The 24,172-nt window shown below is 65.5% G+C and overlaps 1 protein-coding gene and 1 long non-coding RNA gene across 3 annotated transcripts in view; one reads left to right on the forward strand and one right to left on the reverse strand.

The window, feature by feature from the left end:
• The window catches only part of INTS1 (integrator complex subunit 1), a 29,589-nt gene extending 15,214 nt beyond the window's left edge, over nt 1–14,375 (reverse strand). The window contains exons 1-19 of the mRNA XM_081791648.1: nt 14,042–14,375; nt 13,222–13,512; nt 10,692–10,888; nt 10,468–10,605; nt 10,045–10,204; nt 9,783–9,888; nt 9,484–9,670; nt 9,247–9,392; nt 9,010–9,151; nt 7,941–8,117; nt 7,316–7,424; nt 6,587–6,707; nt 6,163–6,240; nt 5,441–5,598; nt 4,807–4,903; nt 1,954–2,045; nt 1,729–1,789; nt 608–805; nt 231–360 (exon numbers count right to left, since the gene is read on the reverse strand). Of these exons, the coding sequence (XP_081647774.1) occupies nt 231–360; nt 608–805; nt 1,729–1,789; nt 1,954–2,045; nt 4,807–4,903; nt 5,441–5,598; nt 6,163–6,240; nt 6,587–6,707; nt 7,316–7,424; nt 7,941–8,117; nt 9,010–9,151; nt 9,247–9,392; nt 9,484–9,670; nt 9,783–9,888; nt 10,045–10,204; nt 10,468–10,605; nt 10,692–10,888; nt 13,222–13,512; nt 14,042–14,099 (2,646 nt within the window). The 5' untranslated portion in view covers nt 14,100–14,375. The remainder of the gene's footprint in view (nt 1–230; nt 361–607; nt 806–1,728; nt 1,790–1,953; nt 2,046–4,806; nt 4,904–5,440; nt 5,599–6,162; nt 6,241–6,586; nt 6,708–7,315; nt 7,425–7,940; nt 8,118–9,009; nt 9,152–9,246; nt 9,393–9,483; nt 9,671–9,782; nt 9,889–10,044; nt 10,205–10,467; nt 10,606–10,691; nt 10,889–13,221; nt 13,513–14,041) is intronic.
• Nucleotides 14,376–14,504: 129 nt separating this feature from the next.
• LOC145713288 (uncharacterized) lies at nt 14,505–24,172 on the forward strand. 2 transcript variants are annotated; one of them, XR_014136324.1, is made up of 4 exons: nt 14,505–14,561; nt 18,800–18,924; nt 19,310–19,622; nt 22,417–24,172. It is a non-coding gene; the product is annotated as an uncharacterized LOC145713288 (long non-coding RNA). The 2 variants fall into 2 exon arrangements; XR_014136323.1 differs by having other exon boundaries at nt 18,800–19,622.

Below are 24,172 nucleotides of genomic sequence, written 5' to 3' on the forward strand. Positions count from 1 at the left end.
CTCAGCGGCGCCCCCGGCGGCCCGTCCGCCGGCCCCCACCCTCCCGAGGCCGTGGTTCCCGGCGGCTGTGCGGGCAGCCGCCTCACGCGGAGGGGACCCGTCCCGGGGCGGCCCCCGTGTCCCGGGGCGCCCCCTTCCGGCTCTGGCCTCACTTAGCCCGGAGCCGCGGTCCCGGCCCCCTCCCCCTCCCCCCACCCCGACCCCCCACCCCAAGGCCGCGGGGAACTCGCCTGCCTCTGGATGATGTTGAGGAGAAAGTCCGGGCTTCGGCTCCGACACAGCAGGTGCCCGAGGCGCAGGGACTGGTTGAGGCCTTTCACTTGATCCAGGATGTGGGGGGGAGGCCTCCGAGGGGGTCCCCTGAAGGTCCCCGAGGACGCGAGCGTGTCAGGGAGCCACTGGCGCGGCACCCGGGAGCAAGGGCGGCAACCTCCCTCCCCGCCCAACAGCAGCCTCGCCTCGAGGGCCAGACAGGCCCTCTGCCCCGCCCCCAGCCGCTGAGCGCGTTCAGCGTTTCCAGGGCGTTTCCAGGGCCCGGCGCCACGCAGAGGCCCAGGAGCTGCTCCACTGGCCTCGCCCCCACCCTGGGGACCCGGGTGCGACATACTGAGGGTCCAGGCTGGTGAGCTGAGACAGGAGAAGGCTGCTGTTCTCGGTGATGGTCTGCTTGGTGGACGCGGCTGCCAGATGGCCCTCGAACGCCAGGATCTCCTGCTTCTCCCGCTGGGAGGTCTGCAGCTCCCGATTGATCATCTCCGTCCGGGTCTCCTCGTCCGTCAGCGTGCACGGCGGGTAGGAGTAGTTACTGAGGACCAGACAGGAAGAACCCGGAGCCCTGCCCATCTGAGGCTCGCGGCCACCAGACAGCGCACAGAGAAGGTCGCGGGTGCTCACGAGGCCCCCGCCCTGTGCACGACCTTGGCCACCAAGCGCATCAGAGAGCCTGGCCGGGCCATCGGCAACGCCGCCAGGTCTGGCCTCTGGGAGGGAGCCCCCACGCCGGCCACCCGCTCTCCTTCCACGGGACAGCACACCGGCCACCTCCAGAATCAGGCCCAGCGGGTGTCAGAATCCTGGACACCTGCTCACCCTGCGCCAGATCCCCTCCCCACGGGCAGGCGTCTCCAGCCCACGGGCATCGCAGGTGGACCGGCTGCTCCCACAGGCACCTGCGGCTTTTCTGAGATACACGAGCTGCCTGCTGTCACACGTGCTGAGCTCAAACCCACCACCTGTGATGGCCGTTCGCGGCAAATCTGTCCCTGGGGCCCCCGCACCGGCCACAGGACAACCCCTCAGAATGGGCCACACACACCTGGTCACCGCGTACCATGGTGCGTACACGGTGGTCACCCAAGCTGACCCTGGGCCGTGTTCACGTCTGCAACAGTTAAACCACCTGGCCCACCGCGTCCCTTGTCTCCACACACCCCCACCGGCTCCTGGTGTGCCACCAGCCGTCAGCTGGCCTGCCCCCGCTGCCGTCACTGGAGAACCTCGGCCGCCAAGGCCCCGCCTCAATCCTACTCCCTCCTCAGCCCACGGCAGGGAGGGGATGCTAACGCTCGCGGGCCCGGACTCGGAAACTCAAGCCCGCAAGAGAAGGAAACCCGAGTGGCCGTGCAACAGGGGACATGCTTCGGAGCGAGTCGGGGTTCCGGGATCGGCTCCGCTTCCCAGCGGCCCGCAGACGGGGCCCTGGCCCCAGCGGTGCGCGAGCCCACTTACTTGGTCATCACCATTTCCATGAGCATCTTCAGCGTGGGGTACTCCTCCCAGGCGGCCAGGCCTAGGGAGCAAGAGGAGGGCAGGTGGCGGCCAGCCCACAGCCCCGCTGCCCCGCCTGGATCCCGGCCTGGCTCTGCTGCAGGTCCCCAGCACGACGCCCCGACAGGAACAAAGAGCAACAGCCGGCTGGGACGACCGCGAGCCCGCCAGGGAGGGGAGGCTCACCGATGTTCTCTGGGTTGAAGGCCGCGACAACCAGCAGGAGGGGCCACGCCTTCCAGTAGAGGGTCGAGATGGCCAGGTTCGGGGGCTGGTACCTGAAACGCAAGGACACCCACGGCTCGCTCTCGGCCGTGCAAGGCGGTGACGGCAATGGGTCCTGCCCAGGGTGGAACGGCCCGGAGACGACCTCCTGACTGACCGGCGAGGAAACGAAAGATCGCAAACCCCCGGGCCTGGTCCTCCCGCCACACCGGCATCCCCGGGAAGGGCACTGTGACCACCACCACGCTGCCGGGAGCCCCGAGCCCCTGGACAGGTCCCGCGCATCGCCGAGTCCCGGCATCCCGTCTACAGCGTGGGGACGAGGGCAGTCGCGACGGCAAAGCTCAGTGTTAGTTAGCATTCGTCTTGTGTCCACCAGAGAGCCAGAAACAACCCTGGTCTCCAACTGAACAGACCGTGAAGTCGTCGTTGTGACTGAAACGTCATGCTTACGACACACTTACGACTAAACTACGGTTCTTTCAAGTAACAGGACAGAACGTTCCAGGTGACGCAACGGCACAATCGTCGTTAAGAAAGAAGCAGATCCGAGAAGCCGACTCGGGGAGATGGACAGCGATCAGGTCGGGAAGCAGGGCGCACCAGCACCCCAAGACACAAAGAAGCGAATCCCACGTGCGACCGATAACATCGGCAACAGAAAGATACTCAAGACGTCCCACGTCTGTGGACCAGACGCTGTCAGCGTGGCCATGCTCCCCGACGTCATCTACCTGTTCAAAGCAACACCCACCAAAATCCCGGATGGCTCTTCTCTGACAACGGACAAGCTGCCCTGCAAATTCACACGGAAATACGAGGGCCCAAAACAGCCACGAGTCTTGAGGAAGAACAGCGGCAAGAGTCCCACTTCCCAATGTCAAGCCTCAGCACAACCCACGGGAACGATGACAGGGTGTTACCGACACGGGCAGACACACAGACCGCCTGAACGCGTGGGAGAGCCCACACATCTGTGGTCACCCGATCGTCGACAAGGGCGACCAAACCTTCAACGGGAGAACGGACAGTCTTTTCGAGAAACGGCGCCGGGACCGCTGGCCGTCCTGGTGAAAGAGCGGGGAGTCGGACCCGTCGCTGACACCACACTGCCATCAGCTCAGAACGGTCGCAGACCTGAGCGTTATGAGCTAAAACCTGGAAGTTCTTAGGAGAACACACAGGAAAGGCCTGTGACCCCGGGTGGGGCAACGGTTTCCTGGGAAGGGCTCCAAGCCCACGTGGCAGCAGAGCGACACGCGGGGCCACGTCATCGGGGCATCCCTGTGCGGGACAGAGCTGAGGCCCCAGGCCCACCACGCGTGCACATCCACCCACAGCGGAACGGGGTTCGACCCTGCCTCCCTCCACGCACAAAACCAACTCAGAGGATCCAAGGCCTACGTTCAAGACCTGAAACCGGGAAACAGAGCACATCTTCCCGATCCTGGATGAGAAATGACACGCAAGGGGCGCCTGGGTGGCTCAAGTCGGTGAAGCCTCCGGCTCTTGACTTGGGCTCAGGTCACGATCTCACGGTTTGGGAGTTCGAGCCCCGCTCCGGGCTCTGTGCTGACCGTGTGGAGCCTACTCGGGGTTCTCTGTCTCCCTTTCTGCTTCCCCCCCCCCCCCCCACAGTCTCTTACTCTCTGTCTCAAAATAAAGTTACCAACAAAAAGAAATGACACAAGAGTACAAAAAAACGAACAAAACCAGACGAGCTAGACCTTCCCCGAATTAAAAGCCACCGTCTCCTAGTGTCTCCAAGGACACTGCTGACGGTGTGAACAGGAAAAACCACCTGCAGGTCACCTGTTCAGGGTCTAGGTCCACGATATGTAAAGAACTCCTAAGACCCAACAACAAAAATTCAAACACCCAATAACGGACAAGGAACCCGAGTAACCCCTCTCCGGACAAAACGTGCAAACGGCCAACGAGCGCACCAAGAGGCTCGGCGCCCCGGGTGGTCGGGGAAGCGCGGATCTACACCACCTCCCGGTGCCACCGTGCGCCGGCCGACAGCTCGGCGAGGACACGGCGGGACCACAGCCCGCGGGCAAGGCTGCCGGCAACGGAGATCCGCGAGGCCTGGCAGCTCCCCGGAAAGGTAAGGCAGCCCCCAGGAAGAGAACCGGAAACACGCGTCTGCACGAACACTCGGGTAGGAACGTGGCGGGCACGTTCGCAGCGGTCGGGGAGAACCCGCGAGCCCACCGCCCGACGGTGGTGAACACGATGCGGCGTCCACCCGAAGCAGCGCCTCCCAGGTTAAGCGTCACGACACGGGTGAACCTCGAAAACGCGCTGCCCGGTAACAGAGGCGGGACGCACAAGGTCACGACGTGTGCATCTGTTTACGTGACGCGTCCCCAGAGTCACAGCCACGGGGACAGAGGGCAGATCAGTGGCTGCCTAAGGCAGCGTGGGGTGGGGCAGGGACGGCTCCCGGGTACGGGCTTTTAGGGGCCAAAGCTGTTCTACGCCCGGCCTGTGGCGATGGCGGCCCATCCCGGGAATTTACTAAAACCAACGCGTCAGCAACACGAAGCAGCTGAAACACACGCGGACGATCCCTCGAGAAGACACGTGAGAAAACACAGAAGAGCAGGCGCGTCAGCAAACAGGGCGGGAGCGTCCGTGCCGAGCACAGAGCAACACGGACAGAGCAGGGGAGCACGTCCCCGGGGCGCAGGCGCGGGCAGGGAGGCAGGGAGGCAGGGGCCGCTCGGGGCAGTGCAGCCTCACGGGCGTCTGCGCCCCCCGGCGCAGGGGGGCGGCGGACGGGAGCCCGGCTGGGGGGGGGCGCCGTACCCAGGGGGCAGCTGAATGTTCTCGGGGTGGTGGTACGTGCACAGGTTCAGGACCGCGTCGATCAGCTGGATCCTCTCCACCTTCAGCACCTCCACATCTGAAACGCGAGAGCCACGCACAGGTTCAGGAGCCCGTCCGCGTGCCGGGGGCGGTGGGGGGATGTGGTGGTGCGCCACCGAGGCACGGGGTTTGGGCCACGGACAGACAGCCCACGGACGGGGGCTAGCTCTCCAGAAGCCGAGGGCGGGCGGGGGCTGACGCGGGCGCCCTGGGCACCGTGGGCCTGCCCGCCACACCCAGGGTCAGACGCCGGCCCGGCGGCAGCGAGAGGGGCGCCCGCCTCGCGAGCGGGGTTGTGGGACCGCGGTGGCGGCCTGCACGGGGCCTCGGTTCATCACACGGACAACGTGTGCAGGTCCCAGGGCAGCTCCAGAAGCAGCACGCGGCACGTCGCCACGGAAGGCGCAAACCTTCTGCCCGATCCCCGACTCCAGAGACCAGTGGGGTCCGGCGAGCCCGGGGCCACGGGGAGGAGCGGATGCCTGGCTGCAACCGTGGAGGCAGGCCCGCCCGAGCGGGGCGGTGGAGGCCGCCACCGAGGGGGGGCCCGGACAGAGTTTGCGGGGACCCTCACCGTCGGCCTGCACGGCTGCGGCCCGCCTCACCAGGTGGTCGGCAAGCTCCATGGCGTCCGCGGGCCCGAGCGGGAGGTCCCGGGACAGCCCGATGACCAGGATCCGCATCAGTGTGTCCTCCAGGATGGGCACCTCCGAGCAGAGGCGGAGGAAAAAGCTGCGGGCAGAGCAGGCAGGGGTGGGCTCGGCGGGGGCTGCACGTGCCCACAGGAAGGAAAAGCCCCAGCTCCGAGGCTCGGCTGGACAGGGAAGCGGGCAGCCACCCCCTCCCCTGTCCCCTCGCTCCGGAGGCCCCTGTGGGCGAGGCCCGGCCACGCCAGGGAAGAATGGGAGAAGGCGCCTCGCCCCCGGTGGCACAAACACATAGGGCACTGCCCACCACCCGCTGAAGTGCGGCCCGAGGAGAGCACAGGGCACGGGAGGTAGGGGACGAGCAAGCCGACGGGGCAGCGGGGGCCCAGTGGTGAAGACAGCTGGGGCACGGGGGACACACAGGGCAGGGTGGCCCCGGACCCGGGGAGACGGGGCCGTGACACTGACCCGGGGAGTGTGGCCGGCTGGCCCCCTGGGAGTGGACAGCACGCCGGGGCTGGGGATCCGGAAGGGGACGAGGCACAGGGTGTGCTCGAGGGGGCCCCGCCTGCGTGGTCCTCCTGGGGCCGACCGCCCCCCCCCAGCCCCCCCCCCCCCCCCCCCCCGCACACACAGCAGGTATGCTCACTTGCGGTCGCTCTCAGGTGGCCAGTTGTCCCACTTGTAGTAGGTCTCGGGCTGCTCCGTGAAGAGCACCTTGTGCAGGCTGTGGGGGACAGACGAGCGGTCGGGCCGCGGGGGCCCGGCGAGCTCCCCCCACCCCGCCAGGCCCCAGAAAGACACATCCCCCGCAGGTGCGGAAGCTGCCCACTCGAGGCGGATGCTCCCGTGGCGTCTTCCAGAGCCTCCCGCAGCCCCCGCCCCCCAGCGAGGCTGGCCAGACAGGACCCCGCCTCTGCCCTCACGGCGGCAGGCTCCGCCTGAGCCCCGACACCCCCAGGCGAGCCCGTGTCCCCCGCTCAAGGGACAGCTGGCTCCTGTTGGCTGGGTCCAGGGAAGGGGCTGCGGGGCTTTCCGGAGCGTCGTCCAAGTGGAGCGAGCCGGGCCCGTACCAGTGCACGTAGTCCTTGGGGGCAAGCTTGCTGATGGACGGGACGACGGTGTGCAGCCACCACACGGCGTCCCGCTGGATCGCGGCGATCTGGTTCTGGAAGGAGCGCAGCACCTCGAGGTCTGAAAAGGACACGCGGGATTACGGCCCGCCTGCACGGCAGCTGGAGGGGCCGGGTTCAAGGCGGGCCTGGGGGACACTCGGAGCATCCCAGCCGCACCCCCCCAAGGATTACGGAGGGGACACAGAGGTGGACGGGACACCCCGATGCGGCTGGGAGAACCCGCAGGGAGCACCGGACGAGCCTCCAGCGCGTGGAAGAAAACTTCAACGAGATCTCAAATTCCAAATGATGTCACCCCTTGAGTTCTTCACAACCTCACTAAGGTAGTGAATCACCGGAAAGGTGTCTGCACCAGGCTTCCGGCGGGGTTCGTGACGAGCCAAACCAGGCCCAGTTCACCAGCACCGCCCCGCTCCCCTCCCGTCCTTGGCCGCAGGGCACGCTCGAAGTGAGGGAGGCCGCAATTGGAGCGAGCAGGCGACCCAACCAGAGACCAGGCGGGCGCAGCTTCTGGGAGCCGCCCCCAGGAAGCCCCCGGGTCCCCAGGGTTCCTGGAGCAGGTCTGCTGGGCCTCGGGGGACGGCCTGCAGCCGCGGAAGCGGCCGCTGCCACCCTGCTGTCCCCACCCGTGACCCGAGCGGAGTCGGGCCTGTTTCGGGTCCTTACTCTTCTTCTCCCCTTTGTCCCAGGCGACACCAGCCTCCTTCACCTGGGCCGTGATGCCCAGCATCATGGACACCGCCAGCACGTCTGTGACGTGCACCACGAAACGCTCCTGCAAGCACACAGGGCAAGGTCTGTGCTCTGGAAGGGCCTGTGCCCGGGGGGCCTCGCTCAGGCCCCCCGCACACAGGCGGCCAGGACAGGAGGACGCCCCGGGACCCTGTGCCCTGCGAGGGCCAGCGGGAGGAGGTCTGGGGACCAGGGCCGGGTCACACGCGGGAAGAAGGTTCTGCCAACTTGCCGCGTGGCCCTCGAGGCCCTCCGCCACCTGCCCCCATCCTCCTCTTCCCCATCATCTCCCTCCACCCCCCAAAGTCTAAAGTCTCCCTGGAGCAGACCACCGGCCCCCTCACAAACACGTCACCACGGCCCCGGCTTCCTGGGCACACTGCCCCTTGGCTCCCCCCCCACCCGCCCACACGCCGAGCCGGGAGGTCACCCACATGCGGCCAGGCACAGAACGTGACCCGTGCTGCCCTCTGGGGCCGGCCGCTGGGCACACGGGGCGCCAACCACAGACGGCCCGAGAGGTGGCCGCGCGCGGGAGCCGAGGGGACGGCGGCGGCACCTTGAACTCCATTTCCAGGTACGGGGCCTCCTTGCGCTCCTGCATGAGCCCCAGGCAGAAGGCCTGGAAGTTGACCTCGTGCTTGGTCTGTTTGACGATCTCGCGGAGCAGGGCCCGCGAGGCCCGCAGGTAGTCGTCCTTGTTGGTCAGCAGGTCCTGGAACACCATGGCCAGGAACTGCGCAGAGAGAAGGGCACGTGGGGTCACTCCCCACCGCCATCAGGTTCCTTCCGCCCCAGGCCTGCACTCAGGGCTCCCTCCGTCCTGCGGGAAGCTTCCCAGAACCCTTCCGAGAAAACGTCCCGCCCGATTCCCGGGAGCGCACGGGCACAAGCGGGCGCCACACGGACAGCAGGACGGCAGGGGACACATCTTTAGTTGTCCTGGCAGCCAGTTTGGAGGGGGCCGGCCCTCGTTAGACGAGGGGATGGACCAAGACGCGGTCCCCACCGCGGCAGCCGAGCTTCAGGGATGAACGCGCTGGCTCAGCCGGCCCAGCCCCCCTCACGCCGCACCGCAGGCCACGAGGACGAAGGAGCGGCCGTGACAACGGGGGCCTCGCCTACCGGCCACCCTGCACACAGCTGTTTCCAAGCCTAGCCCGTTCCCTTAACAGCAGCACTGCTCTCGCTCTCCCAAAGCACCCTGGGATCCCAGGGACTCGCAGGGCTGCGCAGCGCCACAGACGCCTGCCCCACCGGGAGAGTCCACCCCTCGGGTGGCCGGACGGGAACTTCGCTTGCCAACGGCTGTGTTGCTCAGGCCTCGGTGCCGCCCCCTCCGGAACAAATCCGGTTTCAGCTTCGAAGGAAGAGTCCCGTGACACGGCCGCACCCGCTCCGGAACTGACCCGAGATCGGGAGCGACCGTGGCTCACTGGGCCCTCTGTCCCCTTCCGGGGCTCTCTCCCACGCGGCTCCGCACCACACCGCCGCCTCCACCCAGACGCCCGGTCGTGCAGCCCGGAGCCCCCAAGTCCGGCGTGGGGCTCCCGGGCCGAGGCAGCCCCCGCGCCAGGGGCCGCTCTCCTGCGCGCGAGCGCCAGGCCGCCCCGCGCGCAGCGCCCTACCTTCGGCGCCAGCTCCGAGCTGTGCTGCAGCACCGTGTACAGGATCTGCATGTTGTTGGGGTTCCGCGCGTTGGAGAGCTCGTTGAAGACCACGAACTTGATGGTGGTGCCCAAGTTGTCCTTGTGCGCGCTCAGCAGCTCCCTGGACGCGAGCCGAGCCAAGGGGCCCTGAGGCGGACCGCGGCCGCCCCCCGCCCTGCCCTCCCGCCGCCCTCCCCGCTCCCACTAGGGCCGCACCTGATGCACAGCATGTAGTGGTTGAGGAGAACCTTGGGCTTGAGACGGATCTTGATCAGGTGGGAGATGACGTCCGTGTCCTCGACACCATGCGTGTTACAGTTCATGCACACGGACATCAGCAGGTCCTGGGCCGGCCTGGTCAGCTGCGGGGACGTGGGGGGGGGGGGGGTCCCCATCAGCCCCGCACACAGCTCGGCACCCACAGGGCCCGGGAGCGGGGCTCCCCGCCCTCACCTTGGGGTTCTGGAGCCACATCTCCAGCCTCTGCACGGCCATCAGCCGCACCTCCTTGTACCCGCAGGTGGAGGTGAGCAGCCGCAGGAGGTTCCGCGAGACGTTGTCGATGGGCTGGCGCCGGTTGAGCTGGTCGCGGAGCATGTCGAGGACGTACTCCTCCACGCTCTCTGTGAGGTCGTCGTACCTAGGCCAGAGCGGGGAGGAAGGAAGGAGGGCCGGCTCTCCTCACGGGCCCACCCCGTCTGCCTCCCGGCCGCACGCAGGCCCTGCCGACGGGGGCCGCACGGGGCGCCTACCTGGGCATGAGCTGGCCCTCCTGCTCGGGGCTGAGCTTCTCCTCGGCGATCAGGAGCTCCGTCTGGCTGTCCTCCTCCTCCGTGAGCGAGGGGTGAGGGCTGCCGCCTGCACACAGAGCCACTCGTGGACACCCCCCCTCCCCCCAGCCGTCCCGCGAGCACCCACGCCTGCCCACGCCGGGTTCTGCGGAGGGAGGCGACCCCAGCCCTTCCCTCACGGAAACTCCGTCCTCTCCCCAGCCCGGCCACCGGTGTCTCTCACCAGCACTGAGATCCCCGCCGCTGCGCCCCACCTCCCCCTGCAGAAGCATGCTCTTGGGGGGCATCTTGGTGCTAAACGCTGTCTGGACGTTGTCCACGAATGTCTTGCAGTGCGGGCTGTCCACCCAGATCCGCTCCCCCAGGGAATCTTCGATGTACACCTGCACGTGACACAAGTCCGCGTTCCGTGCCCCAGCGGGCAGCTCGCTTCCGCCTGCCCTCCACCGCTCCCCCGATGTCCCAGCTCCCTGGGCGGGGGCGGGGGGGGGCCTCCCAGGGCGAACCCCCCACCCCCACCCCGCGACAGCCCGCACAGGGGAGACGCCCCAGGCCGTGAGATATCCAGCCTCCGGCCAGCGCACACTCAGTGTTGCCCCTTCCTGCTCCCAGAGCCGCGCTGAGCTCCCAGAAGAGGCGGCCTCACCTTAACAAAGATCTCAGGCCAGTTCTCGTCCTCCTCGTACGCAGCCATGAGCAGGCTGCAGGCCAGCACGGACACCAGGCTATTCCCCTTGGCCTTGAAGTTGATGGAGGCGTCGCGCCGCAGAAGGCTGCACAGAGCCTGCAGGAGGCGGCGTGTCGTCAGGGGAGGGGGGCAGGAGGGCAGGAGGGCGCCGGGGCCCGTCCCCTCCCACCCACAGCCCTCACCTCGATGACACCCTCTGTGGCAAAGATGTTGGGCTTGATCTTGGCCAGGTACATGAGGCTCAGGTACAGCGCGCTGTCTGGCTTGGCCCGGGTGGCCTTGAGCTGCTTGACGGCCCCACACAGCACCCCCTCGATGCGGCCATCGTTGCCCTCCAGCTCAGCGGCCTCGATCTCGTCCAGCAGCACCGAGGGCGGGACTGGCAGGCACAGGAAGGGCTCTGTCAGGGCGGTCGGCCACAAGCAGAACCCACCTTTGGGTCCCCCCCCCAAGACACGGGACGACAGGGCTGAAACCCAGCAAGCGGGGTCTCAGGGCTGTGTTGTGGTTGCCCCTTCTCCAAGAAGGACAACAGTAACCGCCAGGACGGGAGCAGGGCAGGACCCGCTGGGCTCACGGGGCCGACCCAGCCATCGACGGCCCGCAGCAGGGACAGTGCCCCACAGCCTCAGAGCGCCGGCCCCGTCACCTCCAGGTGACTGGCTACCACGTCCCACACGGCTACCCTGGAGTTACCCGCTCCCAGAATACGCTTTTCTAGAAACGAGCCCACTTTTTCTAAGTCTTCCAATTGACTGACCCAATGCGGTTCGCACCGTCGACTTTCCTAACCGCGGCTGCTTCTCTGGGGGTCTCCTCCCACCGCCGCTGACCCCGCCTCTGCCCTCTCCCCAGACCTGGCCTGCAGGGAGGTTTCTGCCTTAACAGTCTCTGCAAAGCACCCTTTTTGGGTTTTGACCTTGTCCCCCGTGTTCACGTCCCCCATGTCTTCAGTCCTTCCCTCTTTCCGAGCACCAACCTCCCCGCACAGTCAGCGGCGGCCTCGCTAAGCGTGCCTCCCGAAAGCATGTTGGGGCCACCACGCCTTCTCCTGGCGCCACCCGCTATCGCTCGGGTCCAGGTGTCTCCCACTCCCCCTTGCCGTCTGCTTTGACCAGAGAGATCCTTCCGGTCGTCTTTAAATACGCAAACACACAGAGGGAGGCGCTGCTGTCGACTGCTGAGTTCACCGAACTGCTGAGTTCACCGAACGAGGACAGAGTCAGTGATATTCACCGAAGGCTTTCCGCGGGCCAAGGACAGCGGACGAGCAGGCAGGGCAGGTGGGCCAGACTTGCTGAAGACCTTGACGTCCCCCACGCCCAGGGCTACGCACAGCTACGTGCGGCCTCCTGTCTGCAAAGTGCCTCATCGCTCAGGATATGCTTTCCACACCGCATTCCACCTGCTCTCCAGAACCACCGTTTACGGGAGACGCACGGCTACTAACTGGCAGAGCCGTGGCCCGGGCAGGAGCCCCAGCCCTGTGTGTGCTTTTAGTGTCCGCCTGCCCTCGCTGCCAGGGGAGGGCGCCTTGGGGCGGGGGGCTGCCGCCCCGCGAGGCTCGGGCCTGGACCGGAGGCCTGACTCGTCTCCCAAAGCGCAGCTAGCCCCAGCTGTGCCTTCTGCTCCCCATGCCCCAGGGCTCCCTACCGCCAACCGAATCAGGCACAAGCACCTCTCCGGCGGCCAGCCTCGATTCTCGCCCCGTGCACTGCCGGGACCTAGCCCGTTCTCGGCACGCTTTCCTCTCCGGAATGCGGGCCTCTGCCTGGCGGTTTACTCCCCAACATCCTCGAGCACCTGTCAAGATCCTAGCCAGCCTTTAAGGCTCACCTGCACCTTACAGTTCCCTCGTGAGGCTTCTCTCTGCCAACACTGTCACGTGAGTACCTGTGTGTTCCAAACTTGGGGCTGGCTGGTTATTTGACGGATCTGATCTACGTGGCCTCATGGAGCAGCTAAAATTAATCAGTGGGAATATGGCACAGAAAACCAGGAGCGATCTCAGATGCGCGCAGCTCAAAGCCTTTCTGTAAATTACAGAACTAACGTACTTTCTCTTGACGTTAATGTCGTAGCGTTTCCTGCCCCGTTGGCGAGGGTCACTGAAGTGCGGGCAGAGGGGGACTCCCCAGAACACAGGGCCCCCTCTGGTCTGCCTCGGTGACTGCTGACCCCCAGTGCCCAGAGCGGAGGCGAGCCAAGGACAGAAGCTGCTCACGGAGGAAGTGGCTGGCAGTGCGGCCAGTCATACCCCAAGCCAGCCCCGCAGAGGGGCTGAAGAGCAGAGAGAGCGAAGCCCAGCCGCTTCCCAGCAGACGGCGCACGGGCACATGCTGGGCGTGCTTCAGGGTAAGGATCCCGAACCGTGGGTCACCCTAACCTCAGAGAAGGCCGCTGAGGCTCACTGCAGCAACGTGCCCGCTGTGGACACCTGCTCCTGCAGCACGCCGGGGCCCGAGACCCCCCTGTGCCAAGCCCTAGCCCGCATTAACACTTCCCGGTCTCCGTCCCCGTCACGAGCTCGCCGGCTCGAGGTGGGTGGAGGCGCCTGCGTGAGAAGCGCTTTGGGGAACAAACCCGCAGAGGACTCCTCTCCACCCTTCCGCCTGTGCCGCACCCACGCTAAGCCTGGACGTGGCCTTTCCTGAGCCCCCGGCAGACGAGCTGTGGGGCCTGCTCTCCGCCAAGTCCGGACACCGGCTTTACCTTCGATCGGGACCACAGACGGTTCTTTAATCGATGGAGAGATAGCGCGTTTTTCCGCGACTGCAGCCTCAGCCAGGCGCCCCAGGGCACTCAGAGGGGGCGTGGAGGAGAGTTTGGGGCGTTTGGTGAGGCCGGTCAGCGCTGAGGCACTGGCCAAAGCGGCCGCGGCGTCCCGCTTGCGCTCCGAAGGCAGGCCGGAAGGGGCAGGCTTCAGCAGGGTGGACGCCGTTTTCGACTCATTGGCCTGACCCTTTGAGCCCAGAGCAATGAAGTCTCCCGGCGGAGGGTGCCCTGCAGAGAGGGGAGATGGGGACACGTGCACCTTTACACGGTGGTGGGGGGGCGGGGAGAGGATGCTGCGCAGGGACTCCAACCTCCCGCTTTCTCAGAGGGGCTCAGACGAGCGGCAGGGCAGGCAAGAAACCAGTTGCCAGCAAGCCCAGGGCAGAGCAGGGTCTGGTGCGGTCAGTCACGCGGTGCTTACTACAGACCAGACCAGACCCCTGCTTTGGGAGCGTCGGCTCACTTGATCCCAACAAGATTCTGACACAGGCGCCCGTCCTCTCGCTTTGCAGAGGAGGAAAACGAGGCACCCAGACGTACGGTCACATGCGCCCGGCCACGGCGCTAGGCAGCCCGGCTCCGGCCCGTGCTGCCGCCCGCCCCCGGCCAGCGAGATCCTCAGCTGCTTCTCTGCAGCCTCGGGTGTGCCCCGAGAGGGAGTCGGCCTCCCGGAGGCGGTCGCAGCCGGCCCATCCGCCCAGGGACACCGTTCCAGACCCGACGCCCGGGAACCCGGGCCGCAGGCAGAAGCCCACACCTGAGGGCTTGGCCGCCGCGCTGGGCCTGCGGACCGTCGCGGGCTTGGCCCGGTTCATTCTGTCCCCCTCCCCGCGCTGCTCCTCGCCGCCGCGGTGTCACCCGAGGAGAAGGCCGGCGCCGATCCGCCGTCCCCTCGCTCGCTCATTCATTCATTCGCGCCCGGGGCCGTCCGGGGCTGGGGCCTGCGGGCGAAGGGGCCGCGGCCCCGCAGGACGGAGCGACTCGGGGGCCGCGCGGGCCCCGCCTCGGATCCGCCGGGGAGGGATCGGCACCGCCGGCAGCCGCGGCCCGGCCCACACACCACCCGCCCAGCGAACCGCCTCGGCGCCCCGGCCGCGGCCGTCCCGGAACCGGAAGCCACCCTTGCCACCCTCGGCACCACGACTTCCAGAACAACCGGAAGCAAAACAGCGCGGGTTGGGCGGGAGGCGCCTGAGCGGTGCTTGCAGCGCCCTCTGGCGGCGGGAGGCCGGCCGAGCCTCGCTGCCGCCGACCTGAGTGGCACGTGCCCTCAGCAGGTGAGGGTGACGCGGTTCAGGGAGGGGGTCGCGGGGACTCGGAACCGGAGGTGCTGCACCTTCAGGGTCCCGCCCTCCCGTTTGGCTGTCAAAGGCCAGGTTTCTGGGATGCCCGCGTTGGGTCGAAGAGGGAGCCCAGGGCTGCGAATGGGCACGTCTGCAGCGGGGATCCCAGCCTCAGTTTCCCCGCCTGCACAGTGGGGCTCTGCTGCCTCTCCCAGGCCTTTTGATGGCAGAGGACGTGTCCACCCTCCCGGGGTGCGGCTCCATGGCGACGAAACCCCACGCCCCCCCTCCTATCAGGGGTCACCGTGGTGTCCTGGGGTCTCCCGACGCAGCCCCACCCTGCACCACGAACGGACGAGGCCGGAGCGACTGCCCGGCCCACAGTCTCACTGGCCAGCCAGGTGCCTTCCTCTGTAGAGTGGGCGGCCTGGCGTGAAGGGACAGGCCGTGGGAACCCCGAGCGCGGCGCTCCTACCGGACCTGAGCTTTGGCAAAGCAGCGGTCTGCAGTTAAGGGACCTTCCTCAGTGGCGGCTGCAGGTAGGGAAGGGCCGACGAGCCTCAGGGGAGGAGGAGGCAGTGGGGCCCAGGTGAAGACCTGCAAAGGGCGGTCAGTCAGTGCGGACGCGTAGCCAGCTGTGTCCGCAGGCGGGCAGTGACCAGACGGGGGAGATGGGCCCACCCTCGTGACGGTCACGTTCAGAGGAATGGCTGTGGGTCCCCACGTGTGTCTCAGAGGGACAGAGGAGGGCTCACCACTGCAAGCCGTTTAGCGAATGCTCTAAAGCAGGGGGCAGGGGCCTTGCTGGCCCCACCGGGGGTCCTTCTGTCAGCGGTGGCTGGTAGAACCGGTGGGCACAGCAGGCATGAGCGAGGATCCTTTGTCACGGGGGGGGGGGGGGGCTACTGGGAGCCCAGAGCCGTGTCCCCTGGCGTGGCCAGTGGGGGCCCTTCTGCCAGGGGAGGGAGGCAGCAGTGGGGTCACCTTGCCAAGGGCAGTGGAGGGTGTAACTCAGAAAGCCCATGGGAGGTGCCCGGTGCCCTGTAGCGCCCCCCACCCCCCCAAAGAGGCGCCACGCTCCCTGCCATGGTCGTTGTCCTTACTCAGAACCACGGGCCCCAGGAAGTGGCCGGCAGGTCCCTGGAGCTTGGCAGCCCAGGCCCTGCCCTCAGCAGGGGAAGGCTCTAAGGGCCAGGGCTGGAGGGTGGAGCTCTGGTCCTGGGATTGGTGCCGTGATAAGAAGCGCCGGGAGCTGGGAGACTTTTCCCCCACTCCTTCCCCAGCCCCCCAAGATGAGGACCCGACAAGGCGCCGTCTGCAAGGCGGGAAGCGGGCTCCCACCAGACACCAGGGCTGCGGCACCCGGATCTTGGACTCCCGGCCTCCAGAACCATGATGAGGAAATGTTTGCTCTTTGGCCCCCACCTGGTACCACGCCGTGGCCACCGCAGCCGAGACCCCGTCCGAAGCCCTCCTTCTGCCCACAGCAGGAGCGCACCTGCTTTTCTGGGGTGGGAGAGGGACGTGGGCCCTCCTTCCAGCAGGTGGCCGTGACACTCACCGTGCAGAGGCCGCCGGAGGCCTGGCGGTGTGCCAGCCACACCTGCCCGCAGCCCCCCACGTTCAGTCCCTGCCCTGCGGGAACGCCAGGACCCCGGGCCGGCGCCCTGTGCGTGGGCTGGGAGGACAGGGTCACCGCCCGGTCCTCGGTCCTCAGCGTGGGCACGGAGTAGGGCTCAGAGCGGAAGGGCGGCCGCTGCACCCGGCGAGGACAGACAGCAACGAGTGCTGGCCAAGATGTGGCCCGGCGGTGGGAAGGGGCCGGGCTGCCACGGGGCCCTGCCAGAGTGCTCCCGAGCGTGTACCCCAGAGAACTGGAAGTGCTCAGATAAACGCCTTGCACACCCATGTTCCCGGCGACACTGTTCGCAGCAGGCAGAAGGTAGGAACAAACGTCCAGCAGCAGATGAACGGATAAACAGAAAGTGGTCTGTCCCCATGGTGGAATGCTCTTCAGCCATAAAAAGGAAGGAAGCACGATCCACGGCACGAAGAAGCTCGAAAACATGCCACGCAAGAAAGACCACACGTTGTCTGGTTCCATTGATATGAAAAGCCCAGGACAGGCAAATCCCCAGAGACGGAAGGCAGATTATTGGGCGCTGGGGGTGGGGAGGGCAGCGGGGGGGGGGGGGGGGTGCTGAGCGGGCACAGGGTTTCTCTCCAGGTGATAGAAACGCCTGGAATTTGAGGGTGGCTCTGGACGCACAACGCGTGAAAACACCAAAAACCTCCAAATCACACACTTCAAAACGGTCAATGTTATGGTTTGTAGCCCAATAAAGTTATCGAGAAAAGAGCCAAAAAAAACTTACTTGTCTCCAAGCTCGCTGATGTATAATTGGCAAAATTTGTGGGTATTTAAGGTACGACGTGCGACGTTTGATGTACGTACACTTTGTGAAGCGATTGTTACAATCCAGCTGATTAGCATTTCCTTGTTCTCACACAGTTACATAGTTTTGGAGGGCAGTGAGGTTTTGAAACAAAGCTGTCTGAGACCCCAGTCTCTGTGCCCGCTCTGGAGCCTGCCGTGCCCGCTTCCCTCCCCGTCACTGGGATGGCCCGCCGCTCCTGCTGAGCTCCAAGCTGTGACTCAGCCACTGTGCCACCTGACGGGAGGGTGGGGGGGGGGTGCAGAGACAGACCGCCACTGCTGCCCTGCCCAGAGTGCAGACCCTCGAGCAAGGTGGTGACCGTTGTTCTTTTAAGCCCCTGAAGCCTAAATGAAATTTGAGGGCCGCCCCGGTGGCTCATTCAGTAAGTGTCCAACTTGGGTTCAGCACACATGATGATCTCACGATTCGTGGGTTCAAGCCCCACATCGGGCTCTGCACTGATGGCACAGAGCCTGCCTGGGATTCTCTGTCTCCCTCTGCCCTGCCTTTGCTTGCATGCTCTGTCTCTCTCTCTCTCTCTCTCTCAAAATAAATAGACAACAAAAGAGGAATCCTTTAAAACAAGTCGGGGGACGTGTTGTCAGAATTTGCAAGAATAGTACCGAGTACTAGACAGCCTTCATCCTGAATCCCTGAACATTGTCTCTGCTCTATCCCTTTCTCTCCATCCATTCACAATTTTTTCCTGAACCATTTAAGAATGAGTAGCAGAAGATTCCTCTTCACCTGTAAACGCTTGAGTGTGTATTTCCTGAAAACAAGGAGCTGTTTTATACAATAACCAGACTATTGTCAACATCAAGACATTAACATCAAAGCAATGCTTTTCATTAATCTACGGCTTTATCAAGGCCCCATCCACTGTTCCAGCAATATCTTTAGGGCAGAGACAATCCAAGATTCTGCATTGCGTTCCATGGCCCTATCACCCCACCCCCACCCTTGTAGCCTTTCTTCTGGAATAGTCCCTGAGCCCTCCTGGGTAATTCACAACACTGGCTTCTTTCTTTCTTTCTTTCTTTCTTTCTTTCTTTCTTTCTTTCTTTCTTTCTTTCTTTCTTTTTCTTTATTTCTTTCTCTCTTTCTTTTAATTTTAGAGCGAGAGAGAGAGAGAGAGCAAGCTGGGAAGGAGGGCAGAGAGAGAGAGAGAAAATCCCAATCAGGCTCAATGCTCAGTGCAGAGCCCAACATAGGACTCGATCCCACCCCCCTGGGATCGTGACCTAAGCAGAAATCAAGAGTCAGACACTCAACGGACTTAACCACCCAGGTGCCCCGACACTGACATTTTGGAAGGGTCCAGGCCTGTTACTGTGTAGAATTCCCCCCAATTCGGGCTTGTCTGCTGGTTCACAATTAGGCTCAGGTTACACATTTCTGGCAGGGACAGTGCAGAGACGCTAACTTCTTCCCCATCAGTAGGCACGTGACCTTAAGTGTAACTTATCTCACTCCTGGAAATAACTTGATTACTTGGTTCGAGGGGTGTCTGCTTGATTTCTCCCGTCTTTCACCCTCCAAACATTCAGCCACTCCGTTTCAGCTTCCCTGCTGACCCGTGCCCGACGCCGTCACGACGACCACAGTTGGCGGGAGGCGCTTCTGTGCTTGCCTCGTCCTCCCGCGTCCTCGTCCTATGTCGGGGAGAGCTGCCCTCCCCTCCCCTCCCCCCCACCCCCGCCCCCAGCGCTGGCCCGTGACCTTCCCCTCAGGATGGACTCGAGGATTCCTCATCCAGCAGATTCGATCCTTCACTATCTTTATTTATCGCAGGCACGAGACACTCCAGATCTGGACAGTGGGGTCCCGCGAGGCTGGCTTGTCGTCTGCTGACGCGACTCCATCGTGAGCGAAGCTCGTCCTTACTTTTCGAAGCCACCGAGTGTGGAGGTTGTTTGGTACAGACGGCTGGGCTGGGCGGGTGGGAGGAGAGACGGAGGGGAGCAGGTCACGGGAGAGGGGCAGGTGCCGGGCGAGCCCCGGGCAGGGGGCTGGGGCTGAGCGTCTGCTCCCACCGCCGACGGCTGCCAGCTTCCCCACCTGCCCTTCCAGGCTGCCCCGGGGAGCGTAGGGGAAGAGCCTCCTCCAGGCTTCCCCGGGCGGGCGGAGCTGGGCCGTTGCGGGCGGCAGGGGCCGGGAGGAGGGCAAGAAGGGCCAAAGCAGAGCCACACTCCCGAGTCTGCCGAGGTTCTGCCCGGTGCCAACCGCGTGCGGGGGGAGATGGGACGGCTGGCGAGAGCCGGCGGAAAGTGGGCTGTGCCCGACCTCTGACCTCTGACCCAGGATTGGAGACGCAGGCTCTGGCTTGACCACCCTGGAGGCGGTTTTCTTTGACGAAGAAGCTCGCCCGTGGGGGGTCCCAGGGTCCGGGCGCAGGGGGACCGCCTCTGCCCAGGTCCTGCAGACCTCCCCGCCCAGGACCCGCCACCGCGTGCTGCCTGCAGGACCCCCGGAAACACACGCCCCTCTTCGCCCTCAAAACCTCCCAGCCCCACCCCTTCCTCCGAGAAGCCCTCCGGGTTCCCTCCCCGGGCAGGCCGTGCTGCTCTTCTCCTACTGCCTCCGCCACTGAAGCTGCACCCCGGACTCCGCCATGGTTCGTGGGGGGGGGGGGGGGGGTGGCTCGCAGGGGACACTGAGGAGGCCCCGTCCCAGAACCGAGTGCAGGGGCCTGGGCCGGGCCCAGGGGTCTGCCTTCCACGGCCTCCCGTGGGTGCCAGCACAGGTGCCTCCCTGAGACGCACTGTGTCGTGTCCCGGGGCTGCCGTGGCAAACGCCACAGACCGAGGCCCAAACCGCGGGTGCGGGGGGCCCGAGTTGGAGGTCAAGGTGTCAGGGCCGCGCTCCCCCTCCGGCTCCGGGGGAGGGTCCTTCCGCGTCCCTCCGGCTCCCGGCGGCAGCTGGCGCTCGTGGCTCGCTCAGGGAGGAGCTGGCATTCCCAGCCCTTGCCACCTCTTTCCGTCGCCTCTGCGTCCGTGTCTCCCCCTGTCCTGTCAGTGGCCGAGGGCCGCCCCGATCCAGGGTGATCTCAGACCCTCACCTGACTCAGACCGCCAAAGACCGCTTCCAAATGTGGCCCGACTGTGTGGGGCCACCGCCCGGGGAGCGTGGGCGTGTGTCCCTGGCAGCCACGTGCCGGCGCCTCGTGGGGCTCTGCTCTCTGGACTCTGCTCTTGCTGTTTCCCATGTCAGGAGCCCCCCACTCCCACATCAGGAGCCCCCCCATGTCAGGAGCCCCCCCCACTCCCACTCCTACATCAGAGCCCCCGCCACTCCCACGTCAGGAGCCCCCTCATGTCAGAGCCCCCCCCTGAAGTACCACGTCAGGAGCCCCCCACTCCCACATCATGAGCCCCCCCATGTCAGGAGCCCCCCCCTCCCACTCCTACATCAGAGCCCCCCCCACTCCCATGTCAGGAGCCCCCTCACGTCAGAGCCCCCCCCTGAAGCACCACGTCAGGAGCCCCCCACTCCCACATCATGAGCCTCCCCATGTCAGGAGCCCCCCCCACTCCCACTCCTACATCAGAGCCCCTGCCACTCCCACGTCAGGAGCCCCCCCATGTCAGGAGCCCCCCACTCCCACATCAGGAGCCCCCCCATGTCAGGAGCCCCCCCCACTCCCACTCCTACATCAGAGCCCCCCCCACTCCCACGTCAGGAGCCCCCCCCTGAAGTACCACGTCAGGAGCCCCCCACTCCCAAATCATGAGCCCCCCCATGTCAGGAGCCCCCCCCCCACTCCCACTCCTACATCAGAGCCCCCCCCACTCCCACTCCCACATCAGAGCCCCCCCCACTCCCACATCAGGAGCCCCCCATGTCAGGAACCCCCCCACTCCCACTCCTACATCAGAGCCCCCCCCACTCCCACGTCAGGAGCCCCCCCACATCAGAGCCCCCCCCTGCAGTCCCATGTCAGGAGCCCCCCACTCCCACATCAGGAACCCCCCCCACGTCAGAGCCCCCCCCTGCAGTCCCACGTCAGGAGCCCCCCACTCCCACATCAGAGCCCCCCCACGTCAGGAGCCCCCCCTGTAGTCCCACGTCAGTAGCCCCCCACTCCCACATCAGAGCCTTCCCACTCCCACGTCAGGAGCCCCCCCATGTCAGGAGCCCCCCCACTCCCACTCCCACTCCCAGATCAGAGCCCCCCCCACTCCCATATCAGGAGCTGCCCCCCCACGTCACGAGCCCCCCCATGTCAGGAGCCCCCCACTCCCACATCAGGAGCCCCCCCACATCATGAGCCCCCCCACTCCTAGTCCCACATCAGAGCCCCCTCCACTCCCCCATCAGGAGCTGCCCCCCCACGTCAGGAGCCCCCACTCCCACATCAGGAGCCCCCCCCACTCCCACATCATGAGCTGCCCCCCCCACGTCAGGAGCCCCCCCCCCCGCCGCACTCCCATGACAGGAGCCCCCCACTCCCATTCCCATGTCAGGAGCCCCCACCCCCACTCCCACTCCCACATCAGGAGCCCCCCCTCCCATAGCTGCCTTTATCCATCACCGGTCTTTGCTGGTGTGGCCTTCTTCCCTCGCCCCCACGCTCACGGCCCCAACGCCCCTGGACCTAGCTGGCACCTGACAACCTCCTGTCACTGCTGAACCGCTGTTCGTCCCCCAGTGGGCGGCCTGCACCACTGTCCTTGCGGCCTCCTGCTGCATCCAAGGGCCACCCGCCAGGACCAAGGAACAGCACCCACAGGGCGAGGTCCCGGTCAGGGAAGCCAGGAGCGTCAGGAGCCGGCACAGGCCTGAGGGGCAGGTCAGGGGGGCAGACACGTTCATCTTTACTGCGTCCCAGGGTCATGGCGAGATCCGTACCCACATCTGGCCCTGACCTGGCGACTGGTGGTTCGGGTGACACCAAGGCCGGGGGGTGGGGGGCATTCCCTGCAGCAGGGACCAGACGGGCAGCTCCTCCCAGAAGCTGAAATGCCAGGCTGGGTGGCCGCAGGGTGAGGGACGGAGGTAAACAGGGACCTGCCAGCCCCCCAGGGGAGACGGGGAGAGTGGCGGGCCGCAGCTGCCTGTGGCCTAACTGCCTCCGGGCCAGGAAGCAGCTGGGGCCCAGGCCGGTCAGTGTCCCCAGCCCCAGCCCCGGCCTCGGCCTGGCCCTTCCCGGCACTCAGGGTGGGGGGACGGGGAGAGGAGACCCAGGGCTCCCCGGGGCGCTGGTCGGTTCCCAACTACCTCGTCCACTAAATTTAGAAACCGCTTCACTCCTGCCGGAAGCCCCACCAGTCTGGTGCCTGAGTCTCAAAGCCATGAGTCAGCGGTTATCAGGACCTAGATGCCCGTGTGCTGGGGGGGAGGGGGGGGCTGGGGCAAGTTCGGAGACCCGTCTACGCTCAGGCGGAGGTTTCTGGAACTTCCTCTGCTAGCGAACAGTCCGTTGCAGAGCATGGAACGCCGGAATCTGCCCGTGAGACGCCCCTGCGGTGAGGCTGGAGGGCTGCGTGCGAGGGGGCCGTAGGGACCGCGCTCTGCCAGTGCCCAGGAAGGCCGGGGCCCTGGCAGCCGGGCCGAGCGGTGTGATATCTGAGACTCGGCCGGGCAGCGAGCGGAAGCTCCGGGGAGGCAGCCTCTGGCTGGAGGCGGGAAGTACTTTCCAACAATTGTCTGAAAATAGAACGGGCTGGCTCACGAGGAAATGAGTCCCCCGTCACGGGAAGGGAGCAAGCAGCCGCAGGAACAGGCACGGGAATCCGAGCCCTCTGACCCCGGGAGGCCCCGAGTCCTGGGTTTCTCACCTGCGGGCACCCCCAAGTGTTGGGGGGGGGGTAGAGGTAGAGGAAGCAGGACTGGGGTCCGGGCACCTAGCACCCAAACGTGCTGCCAGGAGGAAACACTGGTGGTGGCAGAGAGCAGTTTCTCCGGGACCCTGAGTGTGCAAAAGAGTCGCTGCGGGGAACGCGCCTGGTCCCATGGCAACTGTGCCCCTCTGGCCGGGCCTCAGTTTCCCTTTGTCCTCAATTAGGGTCAGGGTAGAGGCCCTCGACGTCACACGCTGATGGCCCAGGGCTCAGGAGCTCGTGCTCTGGAGACCCCACCCCGCGTAACCCACACTCCCGGGACCCAGGCTGAGGCTGAGTTCGGGGCCGCCCAGCTCTGGGCTCCGGACTGGAAACGCAGGGGAGCCGGCTGTGACGTCCCCACCCCTGCAAGCCTTTGAGGGGACACACTCGTGTCAGCCACAAAGGGCAGGGCAGATGAAAGCTGGGTGCTCCCGGGGCCCCTCTGCATGGCTTGTCTCTGTGGGCCCCGGGGCTTCTGGGGGCCACAGTGTAGGAACCAGTGCAAGCAGGGCCGTGGACTGAGGAGGAGGGAATCCCTTAGCCCAGCGACATACTCCCAGCTAGCACCTCACCCACATTCCAAAGTTTCCCCTGGAAAGGCTAAAGCTGAAGAGGGGACGTAGGGTTTCTTTGTTTCTTTTTTTTAATTAAAAAAATATACTTATTTATTTGAGAGAGAGAGAGGCAGAGAGAATGTGAGACACAGAATGGGAAGCAGCTCCAGGCTCTGAGCTGTCAGCACAGAGCCCGACGCGGGGCTGGAACTCACGAACAGTGAGATCGTGACCTGAGCCGAAGTCGAGAGTTGGACGTTTAACCAGCTGAGCCCCCCAGGCACCCCTAGGCTTTCTTTGGTGGGAGCTCTTGGGGACACCCTGTGACCGGTCAGCAGTGGGGGGGGGGAGGGCAGAGGCCAAGGGCATGGGGCTGGGTAGAGATCGCAGCCCACGTCAGGCAGGACCGAAAGGTGGCATGGATGGGGAAAGTCTTGTCCCCCAGATGCGGCATCTCCTCAGGGGATGACAGTCCCTCGGCCTGTGCCCCTTCCTTCTCTCTTGGTCCGGGGGCTGAGTGGGAGTGGGGTGGGGTGGGAGGGACCCAGAGCAGTGACTGCAGCCCTCCCGCCCTGCACAGCACAGACCTGACTTCACACTTTGTCTCACTGTCCCTATAAGCCCTCCAAGTGTCCCCAATGCTGTCCTATTGGGGGCGGGGGGGGGGGTTACACGTGGTTTTCTTTCCTTGTTTGGGGTTCAAGTTTTCTGCAAAGAGCATATTAGTAGGTTTGAAACGAGAAAAAGACCCTCCTTCGCTTTTCTTACAAGTAAATAAATACGTAAAA

The sequence above is a fragment of the Panthera onca genome, chromosome E3 (genome assembly GCF_046562875.1).
Source record: "Panthera onca isolate mPanOnc1 chromosome E3, mPanOnc1 haplotype 2, whole genome shotgun sequence".
NCBI classification, from domain to species: domain Eukaryota; kingdom Metazoa; phylum Chordata; class Mammalia; order Carnivora; family Felidae; genus Panthera; species Panthera onca.